The 17,805-nt window shown below is 38.7% G+C and overlaps 1 protein-coding gene across 9 annotated transcripts in view; it reads right to left on the bottom strand.

Moving 5' to 3' along the window:
* GPATCH8 (G-patch domain containing 8) overlaps positions 1-17,805 on the bottom strand; it is a 112,227-nt gene that overhangs the window by 72,922 nt on the left and 21,500 nt on the right. For 4 of the 9 annotated variants that reach the window (XM_036883117.2, XM_057501545.1, XM_057501542.1 and 1 more), the window contains exon 2: positions 186-260. In XM_036883117.2, coding sequence (XP_036739012.1) covers positions 186-260 — 75 coding nt within the window. Of the gene's footprint in view, positions 1-185; positions 267-17,805 lie in introns of those variants that run through there. The other 5 variants (XM_057501541.1, XM_057501538.1, XM_057501544.1 and 2 more) reach the window with 2 other exon arrangements.

Raw genomic sequence — 17,805 nt, 5'->3', positions numbered from 1 at the left:
AGACCTACTTCCCAACATATTAAATATCTGATTACATCCCAAACTCTGATTACTGTGAGGCATGCAAGAAAACAGCTCTAAACTGTACTACAAGTTAATAAGTTTAATTTCATTCACATCAAGTGTCACACGAACACTACCTAACTAACCAGTTATGACCCAGAATTAAGCACTGATCATCTTACCGATTCTATAGGCTTGTCAAGTGACGCTTGTTCAATTTCCAAATGTCCTTCTTCATACTGATCAAAGTGATTACCCTGAAAAAACAAAACTACAGTTACCATCCAAAAGCAGTAAATGCCAAAATTATTAATAATTCTAATCAAATCAGGGGTTATTTTAAACTTTTCATTCTTTTTCAGTAGACAATCAAAACTGTGCCACAAATTTAGACTTTTCTAAATCTATCAATACAATTTATTGGGAGTCTATGCCTAGTAATATGAACTCTTCTTCCTATGACAAGCATTGAAATTGCTAACTAAACAACTATGAACTATTTGGGATACCAACTCTTTCTCAGACTGTAATAGGAAGAGTGCAGAGTCTTAAAAACAAAGGGCTATATTGTTTTCCTTTTCATAAACAACCTTATAATAAAGAAAGTCATAATAGAAGAATGCTAATAAAAATTATATTTTATTATACTGTCCAATATTGATAACATTGCTTTTAACTGCAACAGGTAAACATTCAGCTTTAAATCAAGTGCTAACTCCCAAGTTTCAAGGAATTAAAAAACACAATCTTTGACACTATCCTCAATGCAGCTATTGATCACTTCAGCTCAAATGATTTGCCACGAGATAACCAGGACTGTATAATACCATATTTGACCATAACCAAGCAAGCTGGCATTGCAACTAGACTAAGTCAAAACAATTCAATTGAAGGTGCAGACAACTAGGAAGCACCTTCTAATCATGGTTTTCTTTGATCTCCCTGCTCCATTAGAATGGAAGAGTTCATAATTTGGCTTTAAAAAATCAGAATATCAATTATCTGGTTTGTTCTTGTTACAAAATAGAGGGCATGAGGATTTGTGAGTCCTGAATTTACCTAAGTCAAAAGACTAAAGACTTCAATCTAGCCTAATACAGTGTTTGGAGTGGAATGACAACTTGAATGTTAACCTAACAAAAAACTACTTTGCTTTTTGAAGGTAAAATTTTAGTTGAATAAATAAAACTTAATAGAGAATTATAACATAATTTACCAGTGTATCATAAATATTACATTGTTTCCTTCACTAGACTGTGAAGTCGTTAAGGACAAGAACTGAGTCTTGTTTATCTCTTAATATCCTAAAACTTAGTATGGTGACTAAACATTAGAGAACAATTAGGTGCTAAAATTGTGTAGTAGTGATGAAAAAGTTCTGGAACTAGATAGCAATAGTGACAATGGTAGTACAATATTGTTAATGTACTCAATGCCACTGAACTATATGCTTTAAAATAGTCAAAATGGTAAATCTTATGTCTACTTTACCACAATAAAAATAATAAAAATAAACTGTGTAGGAGAGTCTATTCAAAAGAAAATAATAACAAGAGAGCAGTGGGTTTTCCAACGACAAAAAGCAAATCATAAAAACGGAATGGGAGTAAAGAGCGAGTATTCCAATAGTGGGGGGGGATATCAACAAATACTAAAAAATGAAAAACGAACTATTACTCCTGAAAGTCTGTCTTGAATTAATCTCCAATATTTTGTCCAATAATCTCTTTAAGATCTGCTTCTTGGCATTTTAACTTCTAATGCAACATCTGAAAAAAGCTGTTAGTTACTTAAAGGTGTTAATTGCAAAGTACTCTGAATTCCTAAATAATAAACATCCTAATACTTAGACTGACTCAAATATTTCCATTAGAATATTAAAGAAACCAATGTCCAGCCAAAACTCTTTAATTTGTTTTCACTCTATAGCTCTAAAAGATTTAATGATAAAATAATCATCTCATCCTACCAACAACAACTGGGTACTATTTTTAAAGTAATTAAACCTTTAGAGTATTTAATTTAGGACAACCGTGTTTTAAATCAAAACAGAAGTACCCCAAAATTTATCACTATCAAAGATGACATAATAAAAACACAAACACTCACAGTATTGTAAGAGGACTACCAAGTAACTCTACAAAAAAGAATGTAGACATCTAGGAAAAGCCATTACAGTTCATCTTTACTACAGGAGAAATCACTCAAGTTTTTTCTAAATAGGTAATGCATCATTTAGCAAAATTTTCTTTTTAATTTGTAGATGTGAAGTCATTTTAGAAAATCCTTTTGTTGAATACAAACTACTAGTTTGTAGGTCAACAAACACCACGTTCTGAATGAGATACTTAACAAATTTCCAAACATAACTAGCTAAGCTTTCAAACCATCCTGGATCTACCAGACACAACACTACACAAGAATAATAACACAGTTTGAGTCCAGAAAAAGACCCATACAGGCTAGACAAAGATTTCTTAATATTCAGTGCCAAAATGGAGATTGGATTAAACATGGTGACGTAAGAGGTGAGACAGAGACTTCTTCCTAAAACTGCATATAATACAAAAATGTAATTAATACAACTAATCCTTAAAGAGCAGCAGGAAACAGGGCTGTGCCAGACTGCATACAGCTGGAGAAAATAATAAACCTCATGGAACAGGGTAATGTACCAAAGCTGTGGTCCGGTGGGACCCAAGCCCTTCCCCCACCCCAGCTCACTGGCGGGAAGAAGAGAAACAGAGCGGGGAGGGAGTTGAAGGTCTGGGACCGCTGAACACCCAGCTCCGGAGATCTGCTCTGGGAGCACAAACCTTCATTTCATGGTGCTCTCGTGATTAGGGGGGTGGGAAAGCTAAGACAGGCAGAATACCTGGAGAGACTGAGATTCCAGCTGCTTGTGAAAGGCAGGGATCCATACCCAGCTGCTCTGGGACAAAAGAAAGGCAGGCAGTCTGAGAGACTTCCTAACAGCAAGAAGGCTACTAAAGGGGCAAGGATTGCACAGAGCTTACTGCTCAGGAGAAAGGACAGGTAGACAAAATTGTCCGGGTACACTCTACCCAGCAAGTTAGAAACTTTCACAATCTTTAGGCACTCCAGCCCCCTGGCAGGCTACGCAGCTCAAAGGCTCCCCCCTCCGTGATATGCAGCCTGCTGCACCTTCCTCCCAGCCAGCCCCACCTGACACGCAAACCAGCAAACCCTACCCTGGCGTTAGGCCAGCCAGAGGGAAGCCTTGCCTCCAGCAGCTACAAACACAAAGCACAGAGGCTTATACCTGTGTGCTTGGCCACTGGTTCTGGCAGTGGAGACAGGCATAGCAGCCGGGAAGCAGGGAACAGCACTTTCCTCCCCCCAGGCACCAGCACCACTCCCCTGCGACCCCCGACATTGTTCCAGGGGGTGAGCAGCTCCAGAGAGTCAAGGTTCTGGGCATTAGAGGGCGTGACATACAAATATGAAACCTCAAAGGAACCTGGTTCAAAGCAAAATTATAAATACACCAGAGAAAGATTCGAATGAAATCAACCTCATGAATCTTCCTGAAAGAGATTTTCAAAATAAAAATCATTAACATGCTCATGAAGGTACAGAAAAATATTCAAGAACTCAGGAATGAATTCCAGTAGGAGATCCAATCATGATGGTACACAGTATCAAAAATGAAACATACAATGGAAGGTTTTAAAAGCAGATTAGATACAGTGGAAGAGACTATAAATGGAATAGAAATTAGAGAAGAGGAATACAAAGAAGCTGAGGTACAGAGAGAAAAAAAGATCTCTAAGAATGAAAGAATATTGAGAGAACTGTGTGACCAATCCAAATGGACCAATATTCGCATTAAAGGGATACCAGAAGAAGAGAGAGAAAAAGGGTTAGAAAGCGTCCTTGAGGAGATAATTGCTGAAAACTTCCCCAATCTGGGGAAGGAAATAGTCTCTCAGGTCATGGAGGTGCACAGATCTCCCAACACAAGGAACCCAAGGAAGACAACACCAAGACATAGTAATTAAAATGACAAAGATCAAGGATAAGGACAGCCTATTAAAAGCAGCTAGAGAGTGAAGTAAGATCACATACAAATGAAAGCCTATCAGGCTATCATTAGACTTCTCAGCAGAAACCTTACAGGCCAGAAGGGAGTGGCATGATGTATTTAATGCAATGAAGCAGAAAGGCCTCAAACCAAGAATTCTTTATCCAGCAAGATTATCATTTAAATTTGAAGGAGGGATTAAACAATTTCCAGATAAGCAAAAGCTGAGAATTTACCTCCCACACACCATCTTTCCAGCGTATTTTGGAGGGACTGCTATAGATGGAAGTGTTCCTAAGGTTTAATAGCTGTCACCAGAGGTAATAAAACCACAGTAAAGAAAGAACAGTTAATACTAAGCAAATGCAAAATTAAATCAACTACCCCCAAAGTCAATCAAGGGCTAGACAAAGAGTACAGAATATGATATCTAATATACAAAGAATGGAGGAGGAAGAATAAAGGAAGAAGGAAAAAAACCCTTTAGATTATGCTTGTAATAGCATACTGAGTTAAGTTAGACTCTTAGATAGTAAGGAAGTTAACCTTGAACCTTTGATAACCACAAATTCAAAGCCTGCAATGGCATTAAGTACATACCTATTGATAATCACCCTAAATGGAAATGGTCTTAATGCACGAATCAAAAGACATAGTCACTGAATGGATTAAAAAACAAGACCCATCTATATGCTGCTGCCTAGAAGAGTCTCACTTTAAACCAAAGACATACACAGACTAAAAGTGAAGGGATGGAAAAGATATTTCATGCAAATAATAGGGAGAAAAAGCAGGAGCTGCAGTACTTGTATCAGACAAAATAGACTTCAAAATGATGAAAGTCACAAGAGACAAAGAAGGACATTACATAATGATAAAGGGGTCAATCCAACAAGAAGATATAACCATTATAAATATCTATGCACCCAATCTACACACATAAACAGAATCAGAAATGAGAAAGGAAAAATCACAACAGAGCCCACAGAAATACAAAGAATTATTAGAGAATACTATGAGAATCTATATGCTAACAAGCTGGAAAACCTAGAAAAAATGGACAACTTCCTAGAAAAATACAACCTTCCCAGACTGACCAAGGAAGAAACAGAAAATCTAAACAGACCAATTACCAGCAACGAAATTGAAGCGGTAATCAAAAAACTACCCAAGAACAAAACCCTGGGCCAGATGGATTTACCGCTGAATTTCATCAGACATATAGAGAAGACATAATACCCATTCTCCTTAAAGTTTTCCAAAAAATAGAAGAGGAGGGAATACTTCCAAACTCATTCTATGAAGCCAGCCCAGCATCACTCTAATACCAAAACAGGGCAAAGACACCACCAAAAAAGAAAATTACAGACAAATATCCCTGATGAACATAGCAGCAAAAATACTCAACAAAATATTAGCAAACCGAATTCAAAAATACATCAAGAAGATCATACACCATGATCAACTGGGATTCATCTTAGGGTTGGCAAGGATGGTAAAACATTCGAAAATCCATCAACATCATCCACCACATCAACAAAAAGAAGGACAAAAACCACATGATCTTCTCCATAGATGCTGAAAAAGCATTCGACAAAATTCAACATCCATTCATGATAAAAACTCAGCAAAATGGGTATAGAGGGCAAGTACCTCAACATAATAAAGGCCACATATGACAAACTCACAGCCAACATTATATTTAACAGCGATAAGCTGAAAGCCTTTCCTCTAAGATCAGGAAAAAGACAGGGATACCCACTCTCCCCACTGTTATTCAGCATAGTTCTGGAGGTCCCAGCCATGGCAATTAGACAAAACAAAGAAATACAAGGAATCCAGATCAGTAAAGAAGAAGTCAAACTGTTACTATTTGCGGATGACATGATATTGTACATAAAAAACCCTAAAGACTCTACTCCAAAACTACTAGAACTAATATCTGAATTCAGAAAAGTTGCAGGATACAAAATTAATACACAGAAATCTGTTGCTTTCCTATACACTAACAATGAACTAGCAGAAAGAGAAATCAGGAAAAAAATTCCATTCACAACTGCATCAAAAAGAATAAAATACCTAGGAATAAACCTAACCAAGGAAGTGAAAGACCTATACCCTGAAAACTACAAGACACTCTTAAGAGAAATTAAAGAGGACACTAACAAATGGAAATTCATCCTATGCTCTTGGTTAGGAAGAATTAATATTGTCAAAATGGCCATCCTGTCTAAGCAATCTACAGATCCAATGCAATCCTTATCAAAATACCAACAGCATTCTTCAACGAACTGGAACAAATAGTTTTAAAATTCATAAAAGACCATAAAAGACCCCAAATAGCCAAAGCAATCCTGAGAAGGAAGAATAAAGCAGGGGGTATCTCGCTTCCCAACTTCAAAATCTACTACAAAGCCACAGTAATCAAGACAATTTGGTACTGGCACAAGAACAGAGCCACAGACCAGTGGAACCAGATAGAGAGTGCAGATATTAACCCAAACATACATGGTCAATTAATATAGGATAAAGTAGCCATGGACATACAATGGGGAAATGACAGCCTCTTCAACAGCTGGTGTTGGCAAAACTGGACAGCTACATGTAAGAGAATGAAACTGGATCATTGTCTAACACCATACACAAAAGTAAATTCGAAATGGATCAAAGACCTGAATGTAAGTCATGAAACCATAAAACTCTTAGAAAAAAACCTAGGCAAAAATCTCTTGGACATAAACATGAACAACTTCTTCATGAACATATCTCCCTGGGCAAAAATGAACAAGTGGGACTATATCAAGCTGAAAAGCTTCTGTACAGCGAAGGACACCACCAATAGAACAAAAAAGCATCCTACAATATGGGAGAATATATTCATAAATGACAGATCTGATAAAGGGTTGACATTCAAAATATATAAAGAGCTCACTCATCTCAACAAACAAAAAGCAAATAATCCAATTAAAAAATAGGCAGAGGAGCTGAACAGACACTTCTCCAAAGAAGAAATTCAGATGGCCAACAGGCACATAAAAAGATGCTCCACACCACTAGTCATCAGAGAAATGCACATTAAAACTACAATGAGGTATCACCTCACACCAGTAAGGATCGCCACCATACAAAAGACAAACAACAACAAATGTTGGGGGAGGTTGTGGAGAAAGGCAAACCCTCCTACATTGCTGGTGGGAATGTAAATTAGTTCAACCATTGTGGAAAGCAGTATGAAGGTCCCTCAAAAAGCTCAAAATAGAAATACCATTTGACTCGGGAATTCCACTCCTAGGAATTTACCCTAAGAATGCAGCAGCCCAGTTTGAAAAAGACATATGCACCCCTATGTTTATCGCAGCACTATTTACAATAGCCAAGAAATGGAAGCAACCTAAGTGTCCATCAGTAGATGAATGGATAAAGAAGATGTGGTACATATACACAATGGAATATTATTCAGCCATAAGAAGAAGACAGATCCTACCATTTGCAACAACATGGATGGAGCTAGAGGGTATTATGCTCAGTGAAATAAGCCAGGCAGAGAAAGACAAGTACCAAATGATTTCACTCATCTGTGGAGTATAAGAACAAAGAAAAAACTGAAGAAGCAAAACAGCAGCAGACTCACAGAACCCAAGAATGGACTAACAGTTACCAAAGAGAAAGGGACTGGGGAGGATGGGTGGGAGGGGAGGGGATAAGTGGGGAGGAAAAAGAAAGGGGGCATTATGATTAGCATGTATAATGAGGGGGGGCACGGGGAGGGCTGTACAACACAGCGAAGACAAGTAGTAACTCTATAGCATCCTACTACGCTGATGGACAGAGACTGTAATGGGTTTGTGGAGGGGGACTTGGTGATGGGGGGGGTGTCTAGTAAACAATGTTCCTCATGTAATTGTAGATTAATGATTCCAAAATATATATATATATATACATATATATAGTTTATGTATTTGAGGTGAAATTAACATAAAATTAACCATTTTAAAATGAAGAAAAAAAAAAGCATCCAGATTGATAAGGAAGAGGTTAAACTGTCCATGTTTGCAGATGACATAATATTGTACATAAAAAACCCTAAAGACTCTACTCCAAAACTACTAGAACAAATATCTGAATTCAGAAAAGTTGCAGGATACAAAATTAATACACAGAAATCTGTTGCATTCTTATACACTAATGATGAACTAGCAGAAAGAGAAATCAGGAAAAAAATTCCATTCACAATTGCATCAAAAAGAATAAAATACCTAGGAATAAACCTAACCAAGGGAGTGAAAGACCTATACTCTGAAAACTATAAGACACTCATAAGAGAAATTAAAGAAGATACCAATAAATGGAAACACATCCCGGGCTCAAGGATAGGAAGAATTAATACTGTCAAAACGGCCATCCTGCCTAAAGCAAATCTACATAGTTAATTCAATTCCTATCAAAATACCAACAGCATTGTTCAACAAACTAGAGTAAATTGTTGTAAAACTCATATGGAACCACGAAAGACCCCAAATAGCCAAAGCAATCCTGAGAAGGAAGAATAAAGCTGGGGGGGGACAGGAGGTTTATTCTTTTCTCCAGGTGTATACAGTCTGGCGCAGCCCTGTTTCCTGTTGCTCTTTCAGGATTAGTTGTATTAATTATATTTTCATATTATATGCTGTTTTAGGAGGAAGTCTCTGTCTCACCTCTCACACCACCATGTTTAATCCAATCTCAATTTTGGCATTGAATATTAAGAAATCTTTGTCTAACATGTATGGGTCTTTTTCTGGACTCAAACTGTGTTATTATTCTTGTGTAGTGTTGTCTGGTAGATTTGGGATGATCTGAAAGCTTAGCTTGGGATTTACCCAAAGAAAACAAGTTCTCAGATTCAAAAAGGCATATGCACTCCTATGTTTATCGCAGCACTATTTACAATAGCTAAGATATGGAAGCAACCTAAGTGTCCATCAGTAGATGAATGGATAAAGAAGATGTGGTACATATACACAATGGAATAGTATTCAGCCATAAGAAACAAATCCTACCATTTGCAACAACATGGACAGAGCTGGAGGATATTATGCTCAGTGAAATAAGCCAGGCAGAGAAAGACAAGTGCCAAATGATTTTCCTCATTTGTGGAGTAAAACAATGAAGTAAAATGGAAGGAACAGAACAGGAGCAGACTCACAGACTGCAAGAAGGGACTAGGGTTACCAAAGGGGAGGGGTGTGGGAGGGCGGGTTGGGAGTGAGGGAGTAGGGGATTGAGGGGTATTATGTTTAGCACACAGTGCGTTGAGGGGTAACGGGGAAAACACTGCAGCATAGAGACGGCAAACAGTGAATCTGTGGCATCTTACTACACTGATGGACAGTGACTGCATTGGGGTATGATGGGGGACTTGATAATATGGGTAAATGTAGTAACCACATTGTTTTTTCATGTGAAACCTTCATAAGTGTGTACATCAAGGGACATAATACCTCAATAAAAAAATTTTTTTAAATATTCAATGCCAAAAGCACAATCTACAAAAGAAAAAACTGGAAAACTGGATTGAAAAAAAATATTTAAAAATCTCCTAATAAAAGTCCTATATCCAAAATATACAAAAGATCTGAACTATACCTCATCAAAGAAGACACACAGATGGCAAATCACTATATAAAAAGATGCTCATGATATATCATTTGGGGATGGCAAATTAAAACAAAATACTACTACATATTAGAATCACTAAAATAAAAACACTGACAACAACAAATGCTGACAAAAATGTGGGAGCTACAGGAATTCTCATTCTTTGCTGGTGGGATGACAAAATAGTACAGCCAGCCACTCAGAAGACAGTTTGGCAGTTTCTTATAAAACTAAACATACTTTCACCCTACCACCCAGCAACACCTTCCTTGGTGTTTACTCGAGTGAGTTAAAAACTTCCATCTAGGGTGGCGGAGCGAACATGGCAGCGTGAGTAGGACAGTGGGAATCTCCTCCCAAAAACATATATACTTTTGAAAATACAACAAACACAACTAGCCCTAAAAGAGAGACCAGAAGACGCAGGACAGTGGCCAGACTGCAGCTACACCAGCGAGAACCCAGCGACTGGTGAAAGGGGTAAGATACAAGCCCCGGCCCTACGGGACCCGAGCGCCCCTCCCCCCAGCTCCCGGCGGGAGAAGAATAGGCAGAGCGGGAGGGAGACGGAGCCCAGGACTGCTGAACACCCAGCCCCAGCCACCCCCACCAGAGCACAGACACAGTGCGTGGGCGGGGGTCCCTGGATACTGGGGAAACAGGGAGTAAGACCTCTGAGCGGGTGCCGAAGCTGATGCCCCTGTGACAAAGAAAAGAGGGGGCTTTTTGAAAGTCTTAAAGGGACAGGGACTTAACAGCTTGATGGAAACAACCCAGGTCATAATACAGCAGCTGGAAATTACAGGTAAAACCGGGTGCACTAACTCCCTGGGCAACAGCTCTGAGACCCCTCACGGAGGCAAACAGTCAAGCAGCCCCCCCATCCATTACCCCACCGGGCGCTGCGAAAGCAGAGAAGCAGCCTGAGACAAATTCCGCCCACAGAAAGGGAAATTTCTCCCTTCCGGCCAGGCAAGACACAAAGACCCGGTCTTCACGCAATTACCCAACACAAGCCACTAGGGGTCGCAGTAGTCCCAGTAAAGAAAGGCCAATAGCAAGTGAAAATTTTGGCCCTCCCAGCTGACAGTCAATAGCACCTGTCAACATGAAAAGGCAAAAAAATATGATCCAGACAAGACTAACCCAGACAGCTTCGGCATCTGCTACATCTTCCCCTGAGAAGGAATCTGGGGAGATAGATTTAGCCAGTCTTCCTGAAAAAGAATTCAAAACAAAAGTCATAACCATGCTGATGGACTTGCAGAGAAATATGCAAGAACTAAGGAAGGAGAATTCAGAAATAAGCTCTGGAAGGACTTCAAAACAGAATGGACAAGATGCAAGAGACCATTAATGGACTAGAAAACAGAGAACAGGAACGCAGAGAAGCTGATGCAGAGAGAGATAAAAGGATCTCCAGGAATGAAAGAATTTTAAGAGAGCTGAGTCATCAATCGAAAAGGAATAATATAAGAATCATAGGTATCCCAGAAGAAGTAGAGAGAGAAAAGGGGATAGAAAATGTCTTTGAAGAAATAATTGCTGAAAATTTCCCCAAACTAGGGGAAGAAATGGCCTCTCAGACCACAGAGGTACACAGAACTCCCATGACAAGGGATCCAAGGAGGGCAACACCAAGACACATAATAATTAAAATGGCAAAGATCAAAGACAAGGACAAAGTATTACAGGCAGCCAGAGAGAAAAAAAAGGTTACCTACAAAGGAAAACCCATCAGGCTATCATCAGACTTCTCAACAGAAACCCTACAGGCCAGAAGAGAATGGCATGATATACTTAATGCAATGAAACAGAAGGGCCTCGAACCAAGACTACTGTATCCAGCACGAATATCATTTAAATATGAAGGAGGGATTAAACAATTCCCAGACAAGCAAAAGTTGAGGGAATTTGCCTCCCACAAACCACCTCTACAGGGCATCCTACAGGGACTGCTCTAGATGGGAGCACTCCTAAAAAGAGCACACAACAAAACACCCAACATATGAAGAAGGGAGGAGGAGGAATAAGAAGGGAGAGAAATAAAGAATCATCAGACTGTGTTTATAATAGCTCAACAAGCGAGTTAAGTTAGACAGTAAGATAGTAAAGAAGCTAACCCTAAACCTTTGGTAACCACAACCTTAAAGCCTGCAATGGCAATAAATTCATACCTTTCAATAATCACCCTAAATGTAAATGGACTGAATGCACCAATCAAAAGACACAGAGTAATAGAATGGATAAAAAAGCAAGATTCATCCATATGCTGCTTACAAGAGACTCACCTCAAACCCAAAGACGCGCACAGACTTAAAGTCAAGGGATGGAAAAAGATATTTCAAGCAAACAACAGAGAGAAGAAAGCAGGTGTTGCAATTCTGGTATCAGACAAAACAGACTTCAAAATAAAGTAACAAAAGACAAAGAAGGACATTACATAATGATAAAGGGCTCAGTCCATCAAGAGGATATAACCATTATAAATATATATGCACCCAATACAGGAGCACCAACATACCTGAAACAAATATTAATAGAACTAAAGGAGGAAATAGAATGCAATGCATTCATTCTAGGAGACTTCAACACACCACTCACTCCAAAGGACAGATCCACCAGACAGAAAATAAGTAAGGACACAGAGGCACTGAACAACACATTAGAACAGATGGACCTAATAGACATCTACAGAACTCTACATCCAAAAGCAACAGGATACACATTCTTCTCAAGTGCACATGGAACATTCTCCAGAATAGACCACATACTAGGACACAAAAAGAGCCTCAGTAAATTCCAAAAGATTGAAACCCTACCAACCAACTTTTCAGACCACAAAGGCATTAAACTAGAAATAAACTGTTCAAAGAAAGCAAAAAGGCTCACAAACACATGGAGGCTAAACAACACGCTCCTAAATAATCAATGGATCAATGACCAAATCAAAATGGAGATCCAGCAATATATGGAAACAAATGACAACAACAACACTAAGCCCCAACTTCTGTGGGACACAGCAAAAGCAGTCTTAAGAGGAAAGTATATAGCAATCCAAGCATATTTTAAAAAGGAAGAGCAATCCCAAATGAACGGTCTAATGTCACAACTATCGAAATTGGAAAAAGAAGAACAAATGAGGCCTAAGGTCAGCAGAAGGAGGGACATAATAAAGATCAGAGAAGAAATAAATAAAATTGAGAAGAATAAAACAATAGCAAAAATCAATGAAACCAAGAGCTGGTTCTTCGAGAAAATAAACAAAATAGATAAGCCTCTAGCCAGACTTATTAAGAGGAAAAGAGAGTCAACACAAATCAACAGTATCAGAAATGAGAAAGGAAAAATCACGACGGACCCCACAGAAATACAAAGAATTATTAGAGACTACTATGAAAACCTATATGCTAACAAGCTGGGAAACCTAGGAGAAATGGACAACTTCCTAGAAAAATACAACCTTCCAAGACTGACCCAAAAAGAAACAGAAAATCTAAACAGACCAATTACCAGCAACGAAATTGAAGCGGTAATCAAAAAACTACCAAAGAACAAAACCCCCGGGCCAGATGGATTTACCTCGGAATTTTATCAGACATACAGGGAAGACATAATACCCATTCTCCTTAAAGTTTTCCAAGAAATAGAAGAGGAGGGGATACTCCCAAACTCATTCTATGAAGCTAACATCACCCTAATACCAAAACCAGGCAAAGACACCACCAAAAAAGAAAACTACAGACCAATATCCCTGATGAACGTAGACGCAAAAATACTCAACAAAATTTTAGCAAACCGAATTCAAAAATACATCAAAACCATCGTACACCATGACCAAGTGGGATTCATCCCAGGGATGCAAGGATGGCACAACATTCGAAAGTCCATCAATATCATCCACCACATCAACAAAAAGAAAGACAAAAACCACATGATCATCTCCATAGATGCTGAAAAAGCATTTGACAAAGTTCAACATCCATTCATGATAAAAACTCTCAGCAAAATGGGAATAGAGGGCAGGTACCTCAACATAATAAAGGCCATCTATGAAAAACCCACAGCCAACATTATATTGAATAGCGAGAAGCTGAAAGCATTTCCGCTGAGATCGGGAACTAGACAGGGATGCCCACTCTCCCCACTGTTATTTAACATAGTACTGGAGGTCCTAGCCACGGCAATCAGACAAAACAAAAAAATACAAGGAATCCAGATTGGCAAAGAAGAAGTCAAACTGTCACTATTTGCAGATGACATGATACTGTACATAAAAAACCCTAAAGACTCCACCCCAGAACTACTAGAACTGATATCGGAATACAGCAAAGTTGCAGGATACAAAATCAACACACAGAAATCTGTGGCTTTCCTATATACCAACAATGAACCAACAGAAAGAGAAATCAGGAAAACAACTCCATTCACAATTGCATCAAAAAAAATAAAATACCTAGGAATAAACCTAACCAAAGAAGTGAAAGACTTATATTCTGAAAACTACAAGTCACTCTTAAAAGAAATTAAAGGGGACACTAACAGATGGAAATGCATCCCATGCTCATGGCTAGGAAGAATTAATATCGTCAAAATGGCCATCCTGCCCAAAGCAATATACAGATTTGATGCAATCCCTATGAAACTACCAGCAACATTCTTCAATGAACTGGAACAAATAATTCAAAAATTCATATGGAACCACCAAAGACCCCGAATAGCCAAAGCAATCCTGAGAAAGAAGAATAAAGTAGGGGGGATCTCACTCCCCAACTTCAAGCTCTATTATAAAGCCATAGTAATCAAGACAATTTGGTACTGGCACAAGAACAGAGCCACAGACCAATGGAACAGACTAGACAATCCAGACATTAACCCAGACACATATGGTCAATTAATATTTGATAAAGGAGCCATGGACATACAATGGCGAAATGACAGTCTCTTCAACAGATGGTGCTGGCAAAACTGGACAGCTACATGTAGGAGAATGAAACTGGACCATTGTCTAACCCCATATACAAAAGTAAACTCAAAATGGATCAAAGACCTGAATGTAAGTCACGAAACCATTAAACTCTTGGAAGAAAACATAGGCACAAACCTCTTAGACATAAACATGAGTGACCTCTTCTTGAACATATCTCCCCGGGCAAGGAAAACAACAGCAAAAATGAACAAGTGGGACTATATTAAGCTGAAAAGCTTCTGTACAGCAAAAGACACCATCAATAGAACAAAAAGGAACCCTACAGTATGGGAGAATATCTTTGAAAATGACACATCCGATAAAGGCTTGACGTCCAGAATATATAAAGAGCTCACATGCCTCAACAAACAAAAAACAAATAACCCAATTAAAAAATGGGCAAAGGAACTGAACAGATGGTTCTCCAAAAAAGAAATACAGATGGCCAACAGACACATGAAAAGATGCTCCACATCGCTAATTATCAGAGAAATGCAAATTAAAACTACAATGAGGTATCACCTCACACCAGTAAGGATGGCTGCCATCCAAAAGACAAACAACAACAAATGTTGGCGAGGCTGTGGAGAAAGGGGAACCCTCCTACACTGCTGGTGGGAATGTAAACTTGTTCAACCATTGTGGAAAGCAGTATAGAGGTACATCAAAATGCTCAAAACAGACTTACCATTTGACCCAGGAATTGCAATCCTAGGAATTTACCCTAAGAACGCAGCAATCAAGTATGAGAAAGACCAATGTACCCCTATGTTTATCGCAGCACTATTTACAATAGCCAAGAATTGGAAGCAACCTAAATGTCCATCGATAGATGAATGGATAAAGAAGATGTGGTACATATACACAATGGAATACTACTCAGCCATAAGAAAAGGGCAAATCCAACCATTTGCAGCAACATGGATGGAGCTGGAGGGTATTATGCTCAGTGAAACAAGCCAAGCAGAGAAAGAGAAATACCAAATGATTTCACTCATCTGTGGAATATAAGAACAAAGGAAAAACTGAAGGAACAAAACAGCAACAGAATCACAGAACTCAAGAATGGACTAACAGGTACCAAAGGGAAAGGGACTGGGGAGGATGGGTGGGTAGGGAGGGATAAGGGGGGGGCAGAAAAAGAGGGGTATTAAGATTAGCATCCATAGCGGGGTGGGAGAAAGGGGAGGGCTGTACAACACAGAGAAGACAAGTAGTGATTCTACAACAGTTTGCTACGCTGATGGACAGTGACTGTAAAGGAGTATATAGGGGGGACCTGGTATAGGGGAGAGCCTAGTAAACAAAGTATTCGTCATGTAAGTGTAGATTAATGATTTAAAAAAAAAAAAAGCAGTTCCTATGTGGTGACCTCTAATGAGTTCTACACAATGATATAAAGGGCATATAAAAGTGTAGGCAAAGGGTCTGTTTGTGTTTATACAGAGGATCAAAGCCTAATTTGGCTACCCCGAAAATGAACTAAGATACGATATGAAAAAGAACTTCCAACATCAGCACTCTCGGGAAGACTCATGACAGAAGATGATCAGAAAAAAAAAAAAAAAAAACTCCAACAAAGATCCACGCACTGTTACAGGTGTAGATGCACTCATCCCACCAGTTCCTGGACTTGCCATGGGAATGATGAAGGAGATATCTAAGCTGGCCTGTGCATACAGTAAAACAAAAAGTGGACTGGATCTATACTGTTGGAACTCAACCAAGAATTAGGAGAAGTGCAAATTGTAGCGCTCCAAAATCTTACAACCACAGACTATTTATCGTTAAAAGAACATACGGGATATGAACAGTCCCCAGGAATGGGTTGTTCTAGTTTATCTGAATTCTCTCAGACTGTTTAAGTTCAGTCGGACAATATCCACCATATCATAGATAAGTTTTCACAAATGCCTAAGGTGCCTAACTGGTTTTCTTGGTTTCACTGGAGATGGCTGGTAATTACAGATATGCTTTGGTTATGTAACTATACTCCTATTATGTTAATGTGTGTGCGCAATTTAAGTAGTAGCTTAAAACCTATACATGCTGAAGTTACTCTACAAGAAGATATGTCAAAGAAATAATCAATCTTCCCATGTTTTCTTCCACCTGCTACTTCTATAGGTTTTCTTCTTCCTTCCTAATTACAACCTTTAAATAGAACTCATGCCACATGTCGAATTTACCGAGTATCATAATTCTTCCAAGTGGTAAAGACACCTCAAGACAAATGCTGGGCATAGAAGCCACAGGGCATAAATATGCAAAGAAGTAAAAAGCTAACCTTTTCAAACAATAAGGCTTCCCTCTCACTTACCAACTTCACATTTCCCTGTATGGCCCCGGAAGATGACTGGTTAGCCAGAGACGGGTAAGATTCCTCAAGGGAGGAACAACCTAAGACAGGCACAGTCGCAGGGGGCCATCTGGTGAGAAAATGGGGAGCAGCAGACGTGAGGCTTAGAACCTCCCCCCTCATGTTCTGAGAGAAATCTTCTGCATACATGGATGTTTATTGCCCTCGTCTAGCTTGGATTAACACATAGTCTACAGGCACACACCTGATCATCTACATTTGCTCTCTTACAACACTAAACTCTGTTTTCTACCTTTATCTCGTATCTACCTACCACTTCAGCATTTTATTAAAAATAATAATAATAGAGAAATGTGGTATCCACATATAAATCAAGAGTAAAAATCAAATGAATAGTCATATTTGAACTGACTGTGTATAGTTCATAATGCATGAACAAAACCGAAAGCTTCTGTGATGACTGCCCTTGCACTGTTCACCATGTAACTTATTCACTATGTAAGAATTTGTACTCCATGTAAGAATTTGTTCGTTATGCATCAGAAGATTGGAGACTGACGAAAATTAGGCTTGGGGTGGATTAATGATTGTGCATTGAGCATTGACTCCCCTATACAGAATTTTATTGTGGTTAACAACTATTTGATCAATAAATATGAGAGATGCCCTCACAAAAAAAAAAAAAAAATATATATATATATATATATATATATATATATATATATTTAAACACACTTCCAATTGTAAAATAAATAAGTAACCGGGATGTAATGTATAGCATAAGGAATATAGTCAAAATATTGTAACAACTTGGTATGGTGATACCTGGTA

The sequence above is a fragment of the Manis pentadactyla genome, chromosome 4, assembly GCF_030020395.1.
Source record: "Manis pentadactyla isolate mManPen7 chromosome 4, mManPen7.hap1, whole genome shotgun sequence".
Taxonomy (NCBI): Eukaryota; Metazoa; Chordata; class Mammalia; order Pholidota; family Manidae; genus Manis; species Manis pentadactyla.
The sequence above is the reverse complement of the archived record's forward strand: the minus strand, read 5'-3'. Positions and strand labels throughout refer to the sequence as shown.